The 14,189-nt window shown below is 41.5% G+C and overlaps 1 protein-coding gene across 4 annotated transcripts in view; it reads right to left on the reverse strand.

Moving 5' to 3' along the window:
* SH3BP2 (SH3 domain binding protein 2) overlaps positions 1–14,189 on the reverse strand; it is an 81,765-nt gene that overhangs the window by 24,722 nt on the left and 42,854 nt on the right. The window contains exon 3 of one of the 4 annotated variants that reach the window (XM_043512566.1): positions 2,920–3,060. The exons of 2 other annotated variants lie outside the window; for them this stretch is intronic. In XM_043512566.1, the coding sequence (XP_043368501.1) occupies positions 2,920–3,041 (122 nt within the window). In that variant the 5' untranslated portion in view covers positions 3,042–3,060. Of the gene's footprint in view, positions 1–549; positions 555–2,919; positions 3,061–14,189 lie in introns of those variants that run through there. One more of the 4 variants, XM_043512568.1, reaches the window with a different exon arrangement.

Consider the following 14,189-nt stretch of genomic DNA (forward strand, 5'->3'; position numbering starts at 1 on the left):
AATTTATAGGACTATCTTCAATACTGAAGAGTTTTCTTTGAAACACAGCACAGTGTGGTCACGTTACTCTCCAGCATACCACACAGCCTATTCATACTCTACCTAGAGCAACACATACTGAGTGTTTCTTCTTTTGCAAAGCGACACTTAGAAATAGAGTTTGCAACATTTCTGGTAAATGAACGGAGTGTTAATGGGTTAGATTAGCCCGAGTCTGCATCACAGGTAATTTGAACATAGCTGCAGTTGCTGTGATGGATTATTTGAGAAGTTATTTGGACAAAAGAGTATTGCTACAGTGTGTTTGTGCCAACACTTGTGAAAGCCATAACAGCATACACGAGAGACAAGGTATCTGAGTTAAATCTTCTATTGGACCAACTTCTGTTGGGGAGAGAGAGAAGCTTTCAAGCTACACAGAGCTCTTCTTCAGGCCTGGGAAAAGTACTCAGAGTATCACAGCTAAATACAAGATGGAACAGATTGTTTAGCATAAGTAGGTAGAATACGTGCTAAGAGACCATTCTAGTTAAAGTGACCCATTAACACCTCTGCAGTCACAGGCCGAAAGGGGTGTTAATACATCACAGATTACTGTAATAAACCATAAATCCAGTTATTTTTTAGCGTCTAGCAAAATTATGAATTTAAGCTGCCAGGCACATTTTTGAAGGTGTTGTGCAGGTTTCATTTGAGGACAAAGATTGAGAGGTCAGATATGGAGTGATTTTATAAGTGTTCACCCATGGGTGATACGGTGTTTTTCTCTTATTTTTCTGTGCGAGTTCATTCAAGATTGGAGTGATTGTCTGGTTTCACTCATGTAGTTGTCACTGGGGCATTTAGTGCACTGAATGGGCACACTACACATAGTGAGAGGTATGCCTTGGATTGATGGATCTTGAAGGGTATGTTGGTGGTGGTATCAATCATAGTAGCAGTGGAGACAAGTTTACAGGTTGTGCATCTGTTGTTATGGCAGGGTCTGGTGCTACTTTGAATTGGTGGGTCCTGTGGGGAGCTTGCTTCTGATAATGAGCCACCTTTTTTGTCCTGCGATTACAGGGACATTAATAGGCCACTTCACCTTGAATGGTCCCTTAAATAATTGCTAACTACATCTGCTCAACAATCTGTTCCACCTTATATTTAGCTGTGACACTCTGTGACAGACCTGAAGAAGAGCTCTGTGTCAGCTCGAAAGCTTATCTTTTTCCCAACAGAAGTTGGTCCAATATGGTACCTCGCACACCCTGTCTCTCTTATACCCAGAGACCAACACAGCTAAAACAGCACTGCAAACAACAGCATACAGAGAGCTGAAGGCAGATGTCATTCATGTTATATTGTCCTCTTGGTAATACCACTTCAACATGAGGTTGCAGAGAGGTCTTCAATCTTGGTATAATGGCCTCTAGTTACTGAAACTCATCAATTGCAGAAAAGTTGCAGATTTCTGCAGCAGATGGGGTGCTTAAATCAATTATCTAAATCTTATCGAGAAATGAAATCTTATTCCTACCCATTCTTCCATTAATATCTTGAGCACATAGGGTATATATAGCAGCTAGATTCAGTTATGGATTTAGATTAACATAAAATGAAAAAAAAAAAGAACCCAAATGAATGCAATTTTGCCCTCAAAATCTGGAGTGTATTGTAGAACAACAACAGATCCTTTTCGCCCTAAAATCAATTAACTTAAAAATATATGACTGTTGCAAAGACATCCAGCCTAAATTAAAGCAAATACAGATTAACAGTTAAGGACTTCACCCTGCATGGCACCGCATGCCCCAACTCCCACTGAATTCAACTGGAAATGAGGCAACTTGGTATCTTGCAGTTACTGCTCAGCATCTTGCAGGATTCAGGCCTAAAAACCATGTTTCTTTTATCTCTGAGCTTTCACCAACTCGAGATTATATTGGATGTCTTAGCTTTCCATGATACTATTTACACCCTGTGGTGTTAAACACTGGGGATCAATTTGGTCAGCAAATGAAAAACAGCCTCTCAAATTTACAGCACAAAACATTAAATCTGAGTTCAGTTTGTCAGAAGTGTCTCAGCATACTATATTTGAGAATTATAAAAAGTGCCATAATTTCACATGTACTGTAGCATTTCATCTTTAAGTCCCATCTTGACAATACACCCATGAAAAGCGGTATCTCAGTTGGGAAGCTTTTGAACTTACAAATAATACAACAAAAGAAATGGTGCAGTAAATAAAGATAGAATGAAAGACAATTGAGATTTACATCTTTCACAGGTGGCCTAGTCAAGAGAGAGACAACACTATACACTCAGCCAGGCTGCAAAGAGCACTGTTACTGAGGAAAGGAAAAAAACAGCATATTCTCAGCATGTCAGAACAAAACTCTACCATTTCAGCTTCAGCTAGCCACACATTTACTTTCTGTTCCTGAGACTGGATTTTCTAACCTTGCAGAGACCTCAGGTGCTCTTCCACTAGATAAATCCATTTCACACTGAAACATCTAATAAAAATCAGATACTCAACATAATTTAATTTTCTCAGGTTAATCCTTTTTCTGCCTCCCTTTTCAACAACAGTTCTGTCAGAAAGGATAATTACCGATACTGGCAATGCTGTGGAAGTCTAGTCAGCATTATGGGAAGAGAGAGACTGGGGATTGAATCCCACTGCAAAGCATTCAATTATGAACAAGTTTAATGTGCACAGTGTCTTCACTGGCTTTTAATTTCATGAAAGTGTGTTCCTTCCCCATTCCCCCGACCCCCGTTTTTTTTTAAATGAAGACTGATTCATTCTTAATCCACATAGAAGAGTCAAGAACAAAAGAGGATTATTTTCTTTTTTCTTATTAGTTTACTCTTTATGTAGGTAAAAGGAAAAGAGCATAGATTAACAAACCACAAACTCATACTAACCTGATGACAAGATCTGACTGGCACACAGCTTTCTTACTGAACGTGGCACCGAACGAGCTTTGCCTTTGTACAGATGAATGCATTAGCCATTTATAATCCACCTCAGGTAAGGAAGTTAGCATATTTCCCCCTAGTGTGCACCTATTGATTAAATATCTTTGTCACGGTTGTTGCTGCAGCTTCAGGTTTCATATTAAAAAAGGAAAGAAAAAACCATGCCCTGACCCTTCCAGGCAGTGCAGTATGGTCAAATGGGATGCCTCAGCAATGAGTTGCTTCCTTTTTTGTTGGCTGTGTGTGTCTCTGTGTTTGTTGCTTCCTGTTCCCGGGGTCATTGGGCAGCATTATCTCTATCAGAGATTTCCTGATTCACCAGAGAGGTAGTAAAAAAACTTAAAAAAAAAATCTTAACCTATGGCAGACAGCTAGCCAAAAAGGGAGAGAATTTTCCATTACAGCTGGTTTGGTACTTTTTTCATGAGGAAATGGAGGATTAAAAAGAGGAAGTTTTGGGGGGGGTGGCGGCTGTGTGCTTGAATTTACACTCAAGTGGAAGCCTAGTTTAGAACGATTGCTTAGTGCTTACGAAGAGAAGCAAATGTTTCAGATGGTGGTTTATAATAATGGAATGGATTAAATATTTATCTCTAATGTTACCCAAAGCAACCTGAAGTTGCCCTTCTTCTTTCAATCAAAGGAACTAAAGACAGCCACCTTGTTAAATACTCACAAAACTGATGCAGAAAGTTCACCCTCTATGAAAGCAGGAATATCTTAAGTACTGTCAGCATGCTTCACCTTACACAAAGTATAAAGGAAGACAAACTCCTTCCCTAAGGCGCTTGTAACAAAGGCAAAATCCTACAATCTAAGGGCCATCAGATGATGATGATGATGATGATATATAAAATACCACTATTTTATACTGTTATAGCCCCTTCAGTTGAGGGTCTTAAATTATAAAGATGCAAAAAATTCACATCCCACTGATGTCAGTGGGAATTAAGCAGGCTGAATTAAGCAACACCACAGGATAGAAAGCAAAGTAAAGCCACATAATACAATAGATGACTAGCACGGTTCAGAGTGGTGGGAACAAGAAGTTTTTTAAAGAGGGATGCTGTGTACTGAATACTTAACTTATTTTGGTGGATCAGAACCAACGGGCTTCAAGGAAGATGTGTGTTTTAAGAACATACGAGTCCGGGTCTTAAAAGGGAAGGGGAGAGGATCCAAGCACAAGGAACAATATGGAAAAAGGAAAAGGCTACAAATAGTATGATTAGGTACATGGCTTAAGGAGAACAAAAGCTGTAGGAGAAGGATGAAATAATCTAGGTTGAGATACAGATGGGGTGGTATTGGATAGGAAAGCAGTTCTCAACCTTTTCCATACCAGGACACCCCCTAAGTCCTCCTTCCACCTTGCCTGGACCCCTCCCACTTAGTAATAAGGAATAGGCAAGGGTGGCTGAAAGTATCTGAAACCTCTACACAATCCCAAGGTTGAGTACCACTGGGACAGAACCCTGAAGGTGAGTTATTAACGTCTCTACACTTAGCCAAAATGTTAACAAAACCTCACGGTGGGAGCAGTGCTCCCTCTAATTTTTTATGTCCGTGTGCAGAATGAATTTTGTTATGTGCACCAATATGGAGGTGACGTGTGACATCACCTTCATGTTGGTGCACGTAACAAAATTTGTGTGGTGAGGGTGGGGCTGAGGGGTTCAGAGTGTGGGAGGGGGCTCAGGGCTGGGGCAAAGGGTTGGGGTGCAGGGGATGAGGAGTTTGGGGTACAGGCTGTCCCTGGTCTGCATTGGGGGCAGAGGAGTTCCCCCGAAGCCCTCTCTTACCACAGGAGCTTGGAGCTGGGGGAGAGGTGCCTCTCCCCGACTGTGGCAGCTCCGACGGGGCTGGGCCGGGCTGAGCTCAGGGAGGGGCTCCTCTCCCCTGGCCGCAGCAAGTCGAGACTGGTCTGCGCTAGGGCCAGCAAGGAGGGGCACCTCTCCACACAGCAGGGCTTAATAGGCAGCTGTGTGACCATATGGCCGCACAGCTTAGAGAGAGATGAGAGTGGAAGGTAGGTGGGTATGCATGACATTATCCAGGGTACAATCTGTACTGATAAACAGCTGTTCTACAACCTTTTACACTGTGCCAGTGCCTTTTACACTGCTTCGCTGTAAGAGTTACCACTCCTGGTCTGCTCACACACAACTTCCAGCAAGTAAGTTACCGCCATTTATATTATATGAGTGCTATAGCCAGCCAATTATGAATTACACTGCAGAGAGACACCAACAAATTCCCCGGCCCAGACTTTACCCCAGAAATGTATGTCTTGTACTGCCCAGCTGTCTCCTGGACAATACAAGCTCATATAAGGCCCTTTGTTTTATTAATAGAAAATGATGTGCACAAATCCTGTTATCCCAAATGGCGTTTCCCAAGCACTTGAATCCAAATATACCGATTTAGATAAAGCAGTAAAATAAAGTTTATTAACTACAAAAGACAGATTTTAAGTAGGGCTGTCGATTAATTGCAGTTAAGTCACAATTAACTAAAAAAATTAAATCGCAATCTATCAGTTTTTATCAGACGGATAAACAATAGAATACCAATTGAAATTTATTACATATTTTGGATATTTTTCTACATTTTCATATTGTGATAAAGTTCCTCCTCTGCCTTGGTGAGGACCCAATGTGCTTACTGGTGGATTTTCTCGCCTCAGAAGTTCACAGCAGCCCTCAGTTTGGCCATTTTTGTGGCTCAAATCTGCCATTCACTCAGTTAGCCTCATCACTGGCCAGCATGGGGAAAGGAAGAACAATAATCCCTGCAGTCTCTGCTGATCCACCTAGTGGATTGGGGAACAGGCCAGAGACCTTCCCCTCTGGTGGAACCCACACTCCAGTTCAACTCCTCCAGTACCAAGTAGGGAGTTGGGGGGAACCCGGGCCTGCCCTCTACTCCGGGTTCCAGCCCAGGGCCCGTACAGTACAGTACAGTACAGTACTGTCTACAGTGGCTCCTGCATGACAGCTACAACTCCCTGGACTACTTCCCCATGGCCTCCTCCCAACACCTTCTTTATTCTCACCACAAGACCTTCCTCCTGATGTCCAATAATGCTTGTATTCCTACGTCTTCCAGTAGTACGCCTTCTCACTCTCAGCGTCTTGCGCTTCTTGCTCCCAACTCCTCGCGACACCACAAACTGAAGTGAGCTCCTTTTTAAAACCCAGGTGCCCTGATTAGCCTGCCTTAATTGATTCTAGCAGCTTCTTGATTGGCTGCAGGTGTTCTAATCACCCTGTCTGCCTTAATTGTTTTCAGAAAGTTCCTGATTGTTCTGGAACCTTTCCTGTTACCTTACCCAGGGAAAAGGGACCTACTTAACCTGGGGCTAATATATCTGCCTTCTATCACTCTCCTGTAGCCATCTGGCCCAACCCTGTCACAATATATATTGTATTCTGTGTTGTAACTGAAATCAAAGTGTATATTATTTTTATTACAAATATTTACACTGTAAAATAAACAAAAGAAATAGTATTTTTCAATTCACCTCATACAAGTTCTATAGTGCAATCTCTCTGTCGTGAAAGTACAACTTACAAATAGATACAACTTAGATTTTTCCTTACATAACTATACTCAAAACCAAAACAATGTAAAACTTCAGAGCCTACAAATCTACTCAGTCCCACTTCTTGTTCAGCCAATCACTAAGACAAACAAGTTTGTTTACATTTACAGGAGATAGTGCTGCCCTCTACTGATTTACAATGTCAACAGTAAGTGAGAACATGCATTTGCATGGCACTTTTGTCGCCGGAACTACAAGATATTTACTTGCCAGATATGCTAAACATTCGTATGCCCCTTCATGCTTCGGCCATCATTCCAAAGGACATGCTTCCATGCTGATGATGCTTTTTAAAAAAATAATACGTTAATTAAATTTGTGATTTGACAAAACACAAAGAAGGAACCAATGTGAGATTTCTAAAGATAGCTACAACAGTTGATGCAAGGTTTAAGAATCTGAAGTGCCTTCCAAAATCTGAGAGGGACAAGGTGTGCAGTGTGCTTTCAGAATTCTTAAAAGAGCAACCCTCCGTTGCAGAAACTACTGAACCTGAGCCACCAAAAAAGAAAAATCGACCTTCTGCTCGTGATATCTGACTCAGATAATGAAAATGAGTATGTGTGGGTTCACACTGCTTTGGATTGTTATTGAGCAGAACTCATCAGCATGGACGCATGTCCCCTGGAATGGTGGTTAAAGAATGAAGGGACATATGAATTTTTAGCGCATCTGGCACATAAGTATCTTGGGACGCCAGTTAAAACAGTGCCACGAGAACACCTGTTCTCACTTTCAGTGACACTGTAAACAAGAAGCGGGCAGCATTATCTCTTGCAAATGTAAAAAAACTTGTTTGTGTGAGTGATTGGCTGAACAAGAAGTAGGACTGAGTGGACTTGCAGGCTCTAAAATTTTACATTGTTTTATTTTTGAATGCAGTTTTTTTGTACATAATTTTACATTTGCAAATTCAGTTTTCATGATAAAGAGATTGCACTACAGTACTTGTATTAGATGAATTGAAAACTTCTATTTCTTTTGTACTGTAAAAAGACAAATACTTGTAATCAAAAATAAATATAAAGTGAGCACTGTACACTTTATTTCTGTGTTGTAATTGAAATCAATATATTTGAAAATGTAGAAAACATCCAAAAATATTTAAATAAATGGTATTGTATTGTTTAACAGTGCAACTAATCACGATTATTTTTTTATTGTGCAGTTAATCGCGATTAATTTTTTTAATTGCTTGACAGCCCTAATTTTAAGTGGTAACAAGTAATGAGGCATAAAAGTCAGAATTGGTTACAAAAAAATAAAATGCAACTAATATCTAATTTAACAAGCTAAGTGAATTTAAAGCAAAGTTCTCTCTCACTACATGTTATAGCAGTCTTACTGACAATTCCTTTCAGTCAGAATCTCTCCCCCATTCCAAAGCTGTTTCCTTTGTTCTTCAGATGTTGTGGATGCCGTGGGTAAAGAGAAAGGGAGGAATGATTTAGGGTGCTCCCTCTCTCATTTTATAGATTCTCAAAGAGGAGAAAACATCTCTAGTTGAGATTCAAGAGACAGAAAGTCTGTGCGATGGGAACCTGCAGCTGTTATTTTGCCAAGATGTAGATTTTTACTTACATCCTCTTTCCTGCCAAAGAATGACCACTTAACCAGGTGATGGTCCATTTGATTTTGCTGCCACCTGGCTGAGGCACTGGCTAGCTTTTTGTCTCCGAGGAACTGGTTTGTGGCTGCTCCTCCCATACTTGGAACATCTCTAGTAATAACACACAGAGGAATTCTATAACTTTACATGCACTGTTGCCACACATTTTACTAGGACAATAACGATCAGCAGATTATGAGTTTTCATATACCACCTCACAAGGCATACTCTGTACAAAAGTTATCAGTCTTGTAAAAGGGCTGTACATAGGGGTACAGACGGTCACAGTAAGTAACCCCATTTTACAGATCAGGTGCCTGAGGCACAGAGGTTATTTGCTCAAAGCTACATCGGGAGTCAGTGACATAGACAAGACTAAAGCTCTGTATTTCCTGAATAGTAATCACTTGCTCTAACCACCATACTGCACCATATTACTCTACATACAATATAAGGTAGATCCCAGTTTAAACCTCCTCCAAACAATAGTATGATAAAGCTAAGGACAGAATCTCTACGTCTCTCCAACATCTCACCAACTCCAAATCAGAGTGGATATAAGCAGGGTGGATTATTTAAAATCACCAATTTAAATTATGATATAAATCAGCTAATAGGAAACCTTGATTTAAACCATCAGTTTTAATCATGTATTGAATTTGTACATTTTAGTTATTTTTCTTAAGAGATTATTCTTATTGGTTGGTAACCATTAAAACATGTTGATTTGCAACAAAATATAGTCTTTACACTAAATTTGGTGCTTCTTTTTGCTGACTAGGAGGATACACTATAGCAGGTGTGGCCAAACTGTGGCTCGCGAGCCACATGCGGCTCTTTTACAGTTAAAGTGCAGCTCCCAGAATCCCCCCATGCACACACACCCCCATTCTCCATCTACAAGACTGGAGCTTGAGGCTTCTGACCTGCAGCAGGGTGGTGGGACTAGGGACTTTTGCCCTGTGGTGAGGTGGTGGGACTAGGGGTTTCTGCCCTGAAGGGATGGGGGGGGTCTAATGGCTTTAGCCTAGTGGGGATGGGGGGCATTGGGGCAGAAGCCCCACACCCCGGCAGGTGTCGCCCCGCAGAGCAGGTTGTGCGTTTCTTGCTGCTCTCAAACTTCTGAAGATTATTGTATATGGCTTGGAGAGTCAGTGGTCACTCCTGCACGATAACAATATACAATTAAATAATTATATAGTGTAACTTAAATTTTTTTATTATGTTAGCAAAATAGTGCATAATGCAGTACATATTTACTAGGTGATGATTACTTTTTTACTTGCTATTTGCATCAAGCGCTATTTACTTTCAATTTGAATTTCCATTAAAAATGCAAAGAAACAGTATTTAAATTTTATTAAATAAAACTACCTTAAAAATGCTGGATACATGTGCTTTGATAAACAATGGATTTATTTAAAAAGGAAGTATCTGTAGTTAGTGAGGAGAACCAATTTTTTCTGGTTACTATGTCTTTCAAGATTTTAGAAATAGTAAATCCTGTCACAACTAGGTTTTATTCATTGCTTGAAGAGGAAAACAAGCTTTCCTGCTTTTTCAATTCCCAGTTGGTTTCTTAACTTTGAATAAACTAATCATTGAAATTAACTAATTGAATAAACTGAAATAAAGAAAATATTCACTGTGCACCTGCAAAAGAGGCTACTGCTGACGCAAGCTGGTTTTGCACTTCAACACATTCTGATTCCAGGTACTTCAACAGTGACTTCCACCAGTACAGGAGTTCGATTCTCTTTAAAACTTGGCAGCAAACATGTGCTGCTTAACATTTTGTGTATTTAATTTAAATAATTTTAATTGATAGTAAGCTTAGGCCCTAACATAAGTAGTCAATTTCAAATTTAGTTTTAATTAAGGTTTTTTTTTAAATAAATCTGGATTTAATTTAAATAAAATACAATTTAAATTAAAAAAAAAGTTATTTTAAAACAATCAATCAGTTTTTATCAATCTTAGATGCAAGTAACTTCCTCTTTCCTCCCAAGCTCTCTACATCACCATTGATACAACCATCAGCAGGCTCCTTTAACCCACAATCAACACTTCTGTGCCAAACTTCTCCGCCACACTTCTCCATCTCCTTTCTCTGCAGCCCACATCCAGGCTGCTACCAAACCCTGTCATTTAATTCTCTATATCAGTGGTTTTCAAACTGTGGGTCGCAACCTATTACTGGGTTGCGGAATGTAAGGCATAGGGTCAATTCTGTGGCCTGCGCTGTGCAGGAGGTCGGACTAGATGATCAGAATGGTCCCTTCTGACCTTAGTATCTATGAATCTATGAAACAGCTCTGGTAGCACCACCGACCAGGCCATTAAAAGTCCCGTCAGCGGTGCTGCCTGGCTAAGGCTGTTCCAACACCGCGTTGCACCTCCAGAAATGGCCAGCAGCAGGTTCGGCTCCTAGGCAGGGGGACCACGGGGCTCCATGCGCTGCCCCCACCCCGAGCACCGGCTCCAAACTCCCACTGACAGGGAACCAGCCAATGCAAGCTAGGGGGGCAATGTCTGCAGGCAAGAGCCATGTAGAGTTAACTTGCATACCTCCACCTAGGAGCCGGACCTGCTGCTGGCCACTTCAGTCCCTTCCTTTCCACCTCTTGGGGGCAAGTGCAAGAGCCTCTCTCAGTTGACTCCTGCCTTTGCTACTACAACGTGCTCGTCTCCGGTGTTCACAATACCACCTCAATCCCCTCTCATTTATCCAGAGCATATTCCTTTAGCAACTACTTGGTTCACGTTATTTCTCTCTTTGAATTCCACACCAGCCTCCTTCCATACTCAAGGCAGACAGATACATAGTGCTAAAAAGAATTTATCATTTCAAATTCCAAGAGCCCCTTTGGAATCTTCTGGGCAATTTTCAATTCTGTGAAGATACTCATAGGGAAGGAAATGCAGTCAGAACCAAAACAGTTTCCTGTAGAAGGCATTGGGGTTAGAGTGAGAAACTAGGTAAGAATGCTTACACAGTTCCTGATTCTGGAGGAGAAGATGCAGTTTGAATGTGTGTCATTTCCCAGCACAGGAATAATCAGAATCACTATGCCTTTTAGAACCATAAATGGGAAGGCTGATAAAAGTTAAACCTTCCTGAAACAGATTAACAAGGGAAGATTCAAACTTGGCAGCTTCAGGAATGTAACAGTACCCCAGTGAAACAGACGGGGAGTACTTTTACATACATCCTTCTGCACAAAGAGTGAAATTCACCCCCACAAAGAAGGCCAGCACAAGGCCTACACACCACTAAGACTCAGTCCTTCAGTGTAGGACTCCAAGGGCTCATAGGCTTCATGCTGGCTCTGCACAGGGGAGAATTTCACCCAGAAGGATTAACTACAATTTTACCCCTTTAGTACTACAAGATTTCAATCAGGGAATTAGACTGCAGTCAGAATATCACAAACCAAGAGCTTGTCTACACTACCAAGTTTTGTTGACAAAACGTATGTCGACACCGAACAGTGGACAAAACAAAAATGGCCAAAGGGTGTTCACACTTGCTCCCTCTGTCGACAGATCATGTCCACATTGGGAAAACCATTATCGACTGTGTGAGCAATGCACTGTGGGTATGTAAGGAAGATGTGGGAAGGAAGACCTGATCGCTGCGCGAGTTCTCCCACAGCCCCCTCAGCTGCCGAGAGCAGCATCATGAGCAGCTCTGTGAGCTCTCCGTGCTGAGGAATGCAAAGCAGCACAGCCGTCTGTCCCCCTCCCCCTGCAGCAGCAGTCTGCCTGATGCCATGTTCCTAGTGCCGGGCAGAACAGGAGCGTTCCAATGGTTTGTTCTTTCTTTGTTCCCCAAATGGAGCAGCCCACAGATACTTCCCGGAGCTTTGAAAGGGGAGGGGCACATGCCTGCAGGGCAGCAGAGCTCAAAACACTGAGCAGGGCAATCAGGGCAGGCATTGTGGGCTACTGGTGGAAGCCAGTTCTGTCGACAAAACAATCAGCAGTGTCTACACTGGCTCTTTGTCGACAGTAAAGGGAGGGGAAAAGACAAAAGTCTCTCATAGGGGTGGATGTTTGTCACTAACACTGGGTGTTTTTCGCGACAAAGTCCCATTGTATTGTGTATGCTCTGGCATACAGTTTTTGGTGACAAAACTTAGTAGTGCAGATAAGGCCCAAGTGGCATTTGAATTTCATGCCAGCAGAAATGTGGAATTTGGATCCTTCCCAGATTCTTCTGAGTTCCTTACTCTCTACCTGTCCCAGTCAAAATCTGTTCTTCCTCTACCTCAGGTGCATGCAAACAAGAGCAATGAGATATACATCCCTAACGCTGCTGCCCTTCCTGGCGTTAGTTCTCTAGTCCAGATGCAGCACCGTGCTGAGCGGGCTCTGCAGTGCCTCAAGCAGTTTCCTCTTGCTGACCAATTTACAGGAAGCACTGTGTGTGGTCAAGAGCAGACCGTAAGCAGCCCTGCAACAGGCCACACAGGCGAATGAGCAAAGCCAGAAAAAAGCCTGAGGAAACCAGTCAGTCTTGTAGAGGATGCAGCAACAATAACTTTGAAGACATGCTACTTCAATTAAAAATAGAAAAAAAGTCAGGTCTGTCTCTCAGCTTAGAGTCTCTACCTCCCTTCTACCTGAGCTATGAAGAAACTTCAGCATAGTGTGTGCTTGGAACCTCTAAGAAGCAAGACAGCACTAACTAGCTGTAGACATGACCATGCCGCAGATGAAGATCCATATACCAAGTGGAAAAGGAAGAAAACTAATTTTAATTGAGCTTGACTGATTCACAGATCAACTTCGCCCAAAGCTTTTCACAATTAAATTAATCTTCACAATAAGAGAAATAGAAGTATCACAGCACTGCAACTCGGCAGACCACCACTGCACTCTTACAGGTTGTCATGCATCAGTGGGATCTGGACAAGTATTTAAGAGCTTGTATACCTGAGAAAGCTATTCTGTAAAAACCTAAGGTGTGCAATTAAACTGACATACCAGTATAACTCCTTGTTGTAAGGCGCTCTTATAAGACTGGTGGGGGGTTTATCGTATGTCATATTGGAAGGGGTTTAAGCTACGCCAAAAAAGCCCACTCTTATACCACAATAAGAGTGTTCACACAGGGAGTCATACCAGGAAAACTATAGCAATATAACTATATTGGTATAATTATACCAGTAAAACTTTCTCACGTAGCTAAGTCCTTAAAAAAGCAGACTTCAGAAAGCTTGATTCCCTCCCTCCCCCAAATCATCAGTGTACTGTATTTGTTTCTAAGACCCCAGGAAAACCTTATCTATATTCCAACACTACTTTTAGGAAAAATAATCCTGGGACATGCATCTGCTGTTGAGTCTCTCTCTTCATGTTAGGGAGCACAGTGAGCAGCAAGTGTCTCTCACAGTGCTCTGTTATAAAGCCCAAGTAACCAATTGTAGAATAAGAGACAAGAGTCACTATGTAGAATTAGAGTACATGTGGCACCTTCAGCCCACGAAAGCTTATGCTCAGATAGATTTGTAAGTCTCTAAGGTGCCACAAGTACTCCTGTTCTTTTTGCGGATACAGACTAATACGGCTGCTTCTCTGAAACCTGTCATTATGTAGAATTACAGTTAGGAACATTCCTCTACCTAAGAGAGGCTTATCTTTAATTCACCGGCAAAAAGTTCTTTAACTTGAGACCCTTAATTCTAAGGCAAAGAAGTTCTTACCCCAAACATTTTAGCCCCTCATCTTAAAGCATAATTTCTTTAGAATCTTGAGGTCCCCTTAGCTAATCAAGATTTCCATCTGTTCCCATTCACACGTCTGACCCTAGTTCAAGCTTTTACTCCCTGTAACTACTTCTCTGTTATATGTACCTCCTTATAAACATGGCTGTTAAATAAAGGGCTAGTTGAAATAATTATGAAGTGATTTTAGGGTGACACACACATTTAGCAAATAAAGACATTTAAAATCATGTAGATGAATGACGTTGCAGCTTGCAGCCACCAATGCCCTATT

The sequence above is a fragment of the Dermochelys coriacea genome, chromosome 4, assembly GCF_009764565.3.
Source record: "Dermochelys coriacea isolate rDerCor1 chromosome 4, rDerCor1.pri.v4, whole genome shotgun sequence".
Classification (NCBI taxonomy): Eukaryota; Metazoa; Chordata; order Testudines; family Dermochelyidae; genus Dermochelys; species Dermochelys coriacea.